General features: G+C 40.6%; 1 protein-coding gene across 1 annotated transcript; it reads right to left on the bottom strand.

Annotated features, from left to right (window-relative positions):
• Positions 1–744: 744 nt before the first annotated feature.
• On the bottom strand, positions 745–9,628 carry prorsd1 (prolyl-tRNA synthetase domain containing 1). The gene is made up of 2 exons (XM_041180536.1): positions 9,494–9,628; positions 745–1,544 (listed from the first exon to the last, which is right to left on the bottom strand). The coding sequence occupies exons 1-2, from the start codon at positions 9,575–9,577 to the stop codon at positions 1,116–1,118; spliced, it is 513 nt and encodes a 170-aa protein (XP_041036470.1). The 5' UTR covers positions 9,578–9,628; the 3' UTR covers positions 745–1,115.
• Positions 9,629–9,988: the final 360 nt, after the last annotated feature.

Genomic DNA, 9,988 nt, shown 5'->3' on the forward strand with positions numbered 1-9,988 from the left:
GTTTTCACTCGTTTTGTTTAGCCATGATGGATCGTCCACTTGATACTTCTAGCTAGGATGGTTGTAAACACGTTATCATTGCCCTTTGCACTGGTGCATGGAGTTACATTCAGGACTGGGATGTTGGTGAAGCCTTCTCCTCTGTGTAGTTGTTTAATTGTCCACACCATTCACAATGGTATGTCATAGGACTTCATAGTCGTTGGTCTTGCAATCACTTAGTTCTATATATACATGCTGCTTCTGTTGTTTAGCATATTTGTCCTGCGTTATAACTTGACTAGATTGTTGCTGCATTTTGAGGTATACCTGATGCTGCTCCTGTTATGCTCTCTTACACTCCTTAATGAACCAGTGTTGATCCCTTGGCTTGCTGGTAATAGTAGAATGATTTTACAGACTGTGGAATACAATTTTGTCATTGCTGATAGATCACAACACCTCACAGTTGCTCAGGTTTGATTTGCCTGATCTGTTCTGAATCTAGGCCATTTAGCACATTGATAAGAGGCACACTTCACAATGAAGGGTATTCTCAGTGTGAAGGGACTTCGTCTGCACAAGGACTATGCAGTGGTCATTCCTACCAATACTGATGAATTTGCAAGAGGTAGATTGGTGAGGACAAGGTCAAGTAGATTTTTCCCTTATTTTGGTTCTCTAGGAGATGCTTTACTGATTTTGGAGCAGAAGCAGATGTTTGGAAAGAGTTATGTTTAATCTGCTTGAAGCAAAGACTATATATTCAAAATAGAAATTTGTTTATTTTTCCAGCGCTGATATCTCATCGCATGGAAAACTTTCGCAAAACTTTGTGCAATGAACATTTAAAATGGAAAAGGAAAATATCTTTTAAATACATTGTAAGCAATTCTCGCCATCTGATATAATTATACAGTTGGTGGTAAAAGACATGATATAGCAGGTAATCAATACATTTGAAACAGTGGCACTCTTCCATCAATACAAAGATGGGAACCCATGTTAAAACTTTTAAAACATTTAGAGGAAGTATTTACTACAATGAAAGCAATGGGAATTTCAAAAATGTTACTGTAAAACTTGAATACATCTAGCCAGCTGCAAGTCTGTTTATCCAAGCTTTGGTTTCTATTTTAATCAAAATTTAGAATTGTAGGTTCATGTCCTGTTTCCTTTACAAAATGCAGGAAGTCTACAGGCTTAATACCCATCGTGGCTGAATTAATCATTGGATGAAAATAGAGTCTTTCATGTTCTCCATCCACAAAGTTTGAATCCAACACAAATTTTACATCCCCTTGTTTATCGCAAAACAGAGAAAGTGGTGTTGCGCAACCTTGACCAACTTTTAATTTTTCCAGCATTGTCCCTTCATCTGCAAAGCGCAGATTTCCACTTCCACAACCCAGCTTCTTTGCTAGGTCATTCAAGTTGACTTGTCTGTTGTATAAGACTGTCACTAACCATAAGCTTTTTTTCTTCTTGTCTTTAAGAAACAAGTTCTTACTGTGTGCCCCTTTAAGGTGTTGTACATAAGGCATCATGGCTTCAACTGTGAATACCTACAAAAAAAAATTCTATAATTAAAAATAATCTAGGCTTTGTATGATGCAACATTCAAATTTCGAAACAAAATAGTTCTACAAACAAGCTTAATGAATTACATATAATATATATAATTGTTTGTCAACTAATTTCCAGTATAACATTTTCATATTAATCTTTATAATGGAAATAGCCTAAGTAAACCAGTTACATGTAATAACAGTTTTATTCTCATTGAGGGGCTGGAAAGAGTGTGTAATTACAGCATGACAAGCTTCCATTATAAATATGGACACAGGAATTTATGAAAGGAAATATATAAATAAGAATAGAATGCAGAACTTTTAAAAATGAGTCTGTGAACCCTAATCCAATAATCGCCTGTCCCAAACCTACTTCACCTGAAAGTTACACTTGCTCTTGAATACCCATGTGCACTGCTGGGAAGATCAACCAATTTTATATTAAGATTCTTGTTTGGTCCCTCAAAAGTGCTATGTAATAATTTCCTGTGGAAATTCCACTGGAAAAGAGTCTGAGCTAATCTGTTACGTTTCATTACAATTCCTGTCAATGCACTCAAGGTTTCCAATGTTAATCACATCTCTGGTTTGTCATGATTCCCAGTACCACCACAACGTGGCGCCATATTATCTTTTGTCCGCAAATCACTCAAATTCGTTCTGAAAAAAATTATTGCCACCATTTGTTCTCATCAACTGAAACCTCTAAAGCCTTTTAATTAATATTGGAATGCAGTGATTATGTTACTGGACTAATAATCAAGAGAGTGTAAATTCAAATCCCATCATGGCAGTTTGAGAGTTTGAATTAAATTTTAAAAGAACTAGAAACAAGAAGTTTGTATCGGCAAAAATCACCATGGGGAGAATTTTCAGGAGCGGGAGCGGGCACAGGTGTGTGCGCAGCCAATCGCTGCCTGATCGGCTGGGCGCTGCCATTTTACTTGGGCCGGCCAGTTAAGGCCCACCCGGCGTGCACCCGGAAGCGCTGAGCGCTCCCTGTGCGGGCGTGAGGGAGTTGCCTGAGTCAGGGCCTGCACTCTTTCATGCATGCACGCAAAAGCACACAGAAATCTCCAAGGCACAGAGCTGCCTCAAGGAGATTAGTTTGAGTTGAAAAAATTTAATAAAGGAAAAAAAATTTTTTAAGACATGTTCCCTCATGTGAAACTGTCGCATGAGCTGGGACATCTATTAATTTTATTAAAATTTTTTTTACTAGACTTTAAAAACCTTGATGACACCACATCCCGCCCACGGACGAGGTTTCATGATAAATGCCTGGGCTCTTCGCCTGCCCGCCAACCTTAAGGTTGGACGGACAACTCAGTTAATTATTTCAATTGATAGTTAACTGGCCTTAACAGGCCTTTGACAGTTCAACGGGTGCGCATCCAAGTCGGCTGCATGCCCACCGAACTGAAAATCTGAATGACACACGGTGACATTGGGATGCACACCCGACTTCACCGCACGTCATTTTACACCTTGGCGAGCAGACCCCACCCCCACTTGCCGAGCCAAAGATTCTGCCCTATGATACCGTTAGATTGATGCAGAAACCCACTGGTCCACTTAATTTGTCATCATTACCCAGATTGACCTATATGTGACTCCAATCCCACACACCAATGTGGTTGCTTCTTAATCACCCTCTGAGGTGGCTTAACAAGCCATTCAGTTGTATCAAATCATGACAAAGAAGTTCGTAACCACTGGCATGGATCAGTTGGGCCACATGGCTTGTTTCTGAGCTGTAAATTTTATGCAGTTGTGGTTCAAAAAAATGGTGCACCACCACCTTCTTATGGCAACTAGGAAAGGGCAATAAATGCCAGCCTTGCCAATCACACCCACATCTTGAGAATGAATTTCATTTGACTGATTCCTAGGATGTAGGGGTTAGCTTATGAGGAAAGGTTGAGCAGGTTGGACTTAAACCAGTCAGAGTTTAAAAGAATGAGTGGCGATTTTATTGAAACATATAGGATTCCTGAGAGGATTTGACAGGGTAGATGCAGAGAGGTCTGGAACTAAGGGACATAGTTTAAAAATTAGGGACTCCCATTTAAGACTGAGGTGAGTGAACATTTATTCTTTCAGATTATTAGTCTGTGGAATTTTCTTCTCCAGAGAGCAGTGCAGGCTGGGTCATTTAATCAAGTATGGATTTTTTGCTTGACAAGGGAATCAAGGGTTATGGAGGACAGACAGGAAAATGGAGTTGAGGCTATAATCAGATCAGCCAAGATCTTATCAAATGGCTTGAGGGGTCAAATGGCCTAATCCTGCTCCTAATTCTTGTATTCTGTGTGAATTTTAAAAGTACCATGATTTTTGACTTCTAATGCCTTTGTCCATGCTTTGACTTGAGAGCCTCAGTTTCTTCTAAAGCCTGGGTTTACATTTGAAAGCTGACAGTGTAGTCCAAGCATATGCTGTTTGCTCAATTTCCAAAGGTACTTCAGTGTCATTTAATCAGTTAAATTGCTGCAATAATTTCTTTAGATTTTAACAGTTTATCAGGTATTTTTCAAAATTAAAGTCGCTAGCAGATCCCTGGAATAGAGCAAGAGATTGGTTTTCTCAATATGAGATTCTGTTGCCTTGACAGATCTGGAGGTGCCCTTCAATATGCCCCAGCAAGGGTCTCCAGGGTAGGGAAATTGATGTTTAATGATTAGTTTTAATTTAGATCACACAATTAAAGTATATTAATCAATTAACCTTTTATCCTTTATCCAATTATCCTTTTAATCTGTAACCAATAGAGGACTTCAGCATTTAATATCATGTGACTCTGCTTAGCTTCATTTGACAGAGAAGTGAACCATGGGACTTTAGGCAGAATGAAGGTAACACACTGATGTGTTAATTACAAAGCAACTACTGAAGAGGCTCTTGTTGTACTTACTTCCATGTCTTAGAACCATATTGTGAGAACTTGCAGCCTTCATGGCTGAATGGGCAAGTTTACATCCCCTCACATCGTAAAACCTTATCAAAATCCAGTGTTATCAGCACAGGTAAGTTAGGAGGGATTTATTGTATAGCAAGGAGGAAAGAATAATAACAGAGATAAAAACAAAAAACTGCGGATGCTGGAAATCCAAAACAAAAACAGAAATACCTGGAAAAACTCAGCAGGTCTGGCAGCATTGGCGGAGATGGGCAAAGTTGACGTTTCGAGTCCTCATGACCCTTCAACAGAACTAAGTAGAAATATGAAAGGGGTGAAATATAAGCTGGTTTGAGGGGGGCGTTTGTTGGACAAGCAAGCAGTGATAGGAGCAGATAACCAAAAGATGTCACAGACAAAAGAACAGAGGCGTTGAAGGTGGTGATATCTGCTCCTATCACTGCTTGCTTGTCCCAACAACCCCCCCACCCCTTCTTCCCCCCACCGCGCCCAGCCTTAAACCAGCTTATATTTCACCCCTTTCCTATTTCTACTTAGTTCTGTTGAAGGGTCATAAGGACTTGAAACGTCAACTTTGCTCTTCTCCGCCAATGCTGCCAGACCTGCTGAGTTTTTCCAGGTATTTCTGTTAAAGAATAACAACATTAAATTAGTTTAAATTCATAGTGTTTTAGGAAAAAGCTATTACATTTGGCTCAATGTATTCTTTGTACTAGAGTTAATTTTTGTAACAGTGTGTGGCTAGCTTTGTAACTGTATAATCCTTTCAGACTTTTACCACTCAAAACTACCTGACATTTAATCACTGATTATTGCTATGCATTTACATTTTATACACACTCTGTATAACTTTTAAGTACTACCTACTTTGTAAAATGTTGTATTTTTTAGTACTTTGCAACCCTTTGTATCAGGCCTACGTAGTTTTAAGGTTAAAAAGCAACTTTACCATTCTATCCTTTGTTTTATAAGTAAAGGAACTCATTCTAATTACCAACAACCACAGAGAGAAAAACATCACCTAGCAAATGGCCTTTAAAACAAACAGTCGCTGATAGAAGTTTTGATTCAATGAGGAACCTGCAACAATTAAACAAAGTCTGAGACGATGAGCTCAAGGTATCTTTCATGAGGGCATGATAGTATACTTCCCCTATACTAAACAAATGGGCAAGGAAGATATCATTAAACATCCTTTTATCTTAGCAAGATGTCATAAAAGTGACAGAAACAAACACTAAAGAGGAGGATGGTCCTACAAGTAATTGACATTTTAAAAAGCCAGTCAGGGGATATTGGGTGGTGGCATCAGTCGATGACCATCACCCACTGGGGCCAATTACAGATTGATCACGCATCCCTTAAGCCAATTAGGAAATAGCCTTGCCTCTTGTAAGCCAATCAGAATGCAAAAACATAATTGATCACACTGTGGGTTGTGGCTTGGAAAGGGTTAATAAGCAGCAGCTTTCAGTGACCAAGGCACGGACCAAGTTTGAAACTGAAGCTACAGAGCCTGTTGTCCACAGGGAAGCAGAAGACCCCAAAAGTGACAGGGAGAGAACACAGGCCAAGTGTCAACCTGTGTCCAAAGCTCAACCAGGAAGCAAGAACCATAATATGCCTGTAAAGCTACTGCCATGCTGTGATAAGTATTAATTTATAATTTATTAAAAAGTTTCCTCAGTTACTTCACCAAACTGTTGCCTTTGTGGTTAAAGTCTCAAATGAACAAAATTGGAATTTAAGTTCAACAGTACCTAGAACGTACACAAGGATCGTTGTGGTCTGCTGTGCTCTTCATAACACGGCACAGCAGACAGAATTGGAGTGGCATCGGGGAAAATGGAGAATTCCTAACATCCTTGGAGGAGGAGGATGTGGAGAAGCCAGATATGCCGTTGGTACCTGCAGCTGCAGACCTGCCTGGCAGAGAAGCCTGCAACAGCCTCATCAAGGCACATTTTAGTTGAGATGTGCTTCCAGCATTACAAGCTTTCCATCAAAACCCTTGTGCAATCCCCAAAGCACTGCCAGCACCAAACCTCCTCTCTGCAGTTACCCAGCCATTTTTCACAGTCACACTCTTTCCTCCTCATCAAGGTGGTTCATTCCAATCAACGGACTGAAAATGACCAGGGTCAATGGGAGATATAACAGATAAGAGTTCATGACAATGAATAGTTCACAGAAACTCATTCTTCCATTCATATAAAAAGCATCAATGGGAGGGCAAATGAGTAGATTGGAAGTGAGGTAGAATAAGCGATGGGGCAGGAGGGGATTGCCTGGGGCTGCAGGCCACATTTTCCTCAATTTCGAAAGAATAATGCAGCCTGCAGTTCTTGGTGGTAACTTCTCCTGCAACACCACCCAGCCCAAAGGAAAGAAGATAACAAGAGGAATGGTGAAGAGGGCAGTTAGAAGCAAAAAGAGTTTAGGGAGAAAGAAGCAGAAAGTGCAAAAGAGATGAGCAGAAAAGTTGACACTCAGAGAACCAGCAACAGAAAAGCAACAGAAACAGTAAGAGACTGTATTCTCTGACTATGAAATGCCACAAGAGATGAACTAGTTTAATTTAATCTTTTCAATAGTATTCAGCATTTTATTGAAAACTACATTGCTTCAAACTCCATTTCCTAACTACCAACTCCATCCCTCTCCATGGCAACAACCTGAAATTAAACCCATCCATTCGCAACTTTGGTGTCATGTTTGATACTGAGATGACCTTCCAACCTCATATTCATATCACCTCTAAGGCCGCCTATTTCCATCTCCATAAGATCACTCTACTTTGTCCCTGTCTCAGCTCATCTGCTGTGGAAACCCTCACCCACGTCTTCATTACCTCGAGATTCAATTATTCCAATGCACTCCAGGCTGGTCACCCACATTCCACCATTCATAAACTTGAGGTCATCCAAAACTCTGCTGTGCATGTCTTAACTCGCAGCAACTCCTGTTCCCTTATCATCTGTGCTTGCTGAGCTTCATTGCCTCCCAGTCAACCAGCATCCTGAATTTAAAATTTGCATCCTTATTTTCAAATCCCTCTATGGTCTTACCCCTCCCTATCTCCAACCTCACAATCCTCTGAAATATGTGCACTCCTTTAATTGTGGCCTCTTGTGCATCCTCAATAATAATTGCTCCACCATTGGTGGCTGTGCCTTCAGTTGCCTAGGCCATAAGTTCTGGAAATCTACCCACCCACCGCACCCCCCCAGCACCCCCCACCTCCCCCCCCCCCAACCCCCCAACCCCACCCCACCCCACAACTTTGCTTGCTTCTTTTAAGACACTGCTTAAAACCTTCCTTGACTAAGCTTTTGGTAATCTGATCTAATATCTCCTTATGTGGCTTAGTGTCATGCTTTGTTTAATAATGCTCCTGTGAAGCGCCTTGGGACATTTCATTATTTTAATGGCACTTTATAAATACGTTGTTGTTAACACCAACATTTAAGGGGAATTTTGACAGGGTAGGGGGAAAGCTTTCAATGTACTTACCCTCCTAACAATCACACACAGTGATTTGTTTTAAACATAATTTTACTTTTTATGAGTAACTGGCTTTTAAATAGCTCTTCAGTAGAGCCTAGGTGAGCATTTGGTAGAAATGAGAGTGCTCCTATTATAGATATAGATAAAGCTCATGGCTGGTTTTATTGTACAATGCACAAATTTTGAGATTCCATTAAAAAGAAAAACTGCTGCAATGTTATCTTTAACTATATATTGGTGTGGTATAAGCCAAATAACTTAAATGACCCTGGAAAATATAACACCCCATGACAGCTTAAATTAATTCTTAAGAAAGGATGTGACAGCTCACTTAAGGAGGGATTCAATCAGAAGCTGTATCTACTGTTCCCAATTACAGCAAAAAACATCAGGCCCGTTATTACATCTATTGAGCTGTTAATCGCAGACACTAGTTTGTCGTTCATTCTTCAATATTGAAGGCAGACAAAATACCATCTCACTTTCTGCAGTGTGTACTTTGATGACTGATGAGATTTATTTTTGCTTAGAATGAATATCTGCAGATATTCCCAGTAGATCCCAGATATACCAAGTTATGAATTTTGATTTCTCATGTGAGACTTCCTCAGCTGGTGTTTATATTGAGCATCAGCAATAAGGTGGGCCTCATAATAAGTGCCTTCATGGATGTTTTCCCACCACCCTCTCTTATCTTGGGCAATTTGTTCCCACTTATGGATGTTGATTTTTCAATGCTTGAGTGTTACTTGAAAGCAACAGACAACAAGAAATTGTTGCAAGGTTCACTTATAAAATACAGCCATGGCATATTTGGAAATTTTGCTTTAGTGATTGGTTATCTGCTTTTCAGGGAATGCTACACACCCTCATGCTTTCTTTGGCTGCTGGCATTCAGGAAATGGGCACTAAAACACTTATGTAATAGAACACATATCAACTTGTTAAGTGCATTATGGCATCTCTTAAGTCTAATCAAGCTTATGCTGGTTGAGAACATAACTTACTTCAATGTAATACAAAGTATTAACAGAAACAGGCCAACATGTCCGTATGGGTGTTTATGATCCACACAAGCCTTCTCCTGGCTATCCTCCTTTATCTAACCTCATCAACATGTCCTTCTATTCCTTCCTCCCTCATCTAACTTCTCTTAAAATGTATCTATGCTTTTCACCTCAACTACTCCTTGTAATAGCAAGTTCCACATTCTAAACACACTCGAGGCAAATACAGTTTTTCCTGAATTCAACAACTCATTGAATTAACAAGAACAGCTGCATTTTTTGAAGAGCGTGGTACCATGAACAAACATTTGAATAGCTTCCGGTACACCCAGTGTCCTTTGATTTTAAGAAGTTTAAGCTGTTCCCCTGGGTTTAGCTGTCGTCTGTGGTGTTGACACAGGTGCGGACCTGGCTCATTCACCACTTCAGGTCCGGCGGCGTTTACAGCAGCTCTCAGCCGGCGCTCGCGTTCCGGGACCGAACCCGCTTCTCAGGATGAAGTCGCTCACCTCGGGATGTTCCTCACAAACAGTCTCAATGTTCAGCGCATTCAGATAATCTTCCAGCTCTTTGCGCAGCTCGGCTGAAGCCATATTCTGCTAGTTTGTGCTCCAGCCAAATACCACGTCGTGAGGTGTACTGCCCATGCGCAGTCGCATCCTGCAGCACTTGCTCCAAATAAAAGGTGTGGCTATGGGTACCCGCATGGGCCCCAGCTATGCCTGTCTCTTTCTGGGGTATGTGGAACATTCCTTGTTTCAGTCCTACTCCGGCCCCCTTCCACAACTCTTTCTCCAGTATATCGATGATTACTTCGGTGCTGCTTCATGCTCTTGTTGGGACTTGGAAAAATTTATTAATTTTGCTTCCAATCTCCACCCCTCCATCATTTTCACGAGGTCCATCTCTGACACTTCCCTTCCCTTCCTTGACCTCTCTGTCTCAATCTCTGGTGATAGACTGTCCACCAATATCCATTACAAACCCACCGACTCCCACAGCTA

This window comes from Carcharodon carcharias, chromosome 2, assembly GCF_017639515.1.
Source record: "Carcharodon carcharias isolate sCarCar2 chromosome 2, sCarCar2.pri, whole genome shotgun sequence".
Lineage (NCBI taxonomy): Eukaryota > Metazoa > Chordata > Chondrichthyes > Lamniformes > Lamnidae > Carcharodon > Carcharodon carcharias.

Bases quoted from the DNA above. Each gene is read 5' to 3' on its own strand.
- prorsd1 (XM_041180536.1), bottom strand. From the start codon at position 9,577: ATGGCTTCAGCCGAGCTGCGCAAAGAGCTGGAAGATTATCTGAATGCG. The intron at 1,545-9,493 runs GTGAGCGACTTC...TTTTTTTTGTAG, and splicing joins TTTGTGAGGAACATCCCGAG to GTATTCACAGTTGAAGCCAT.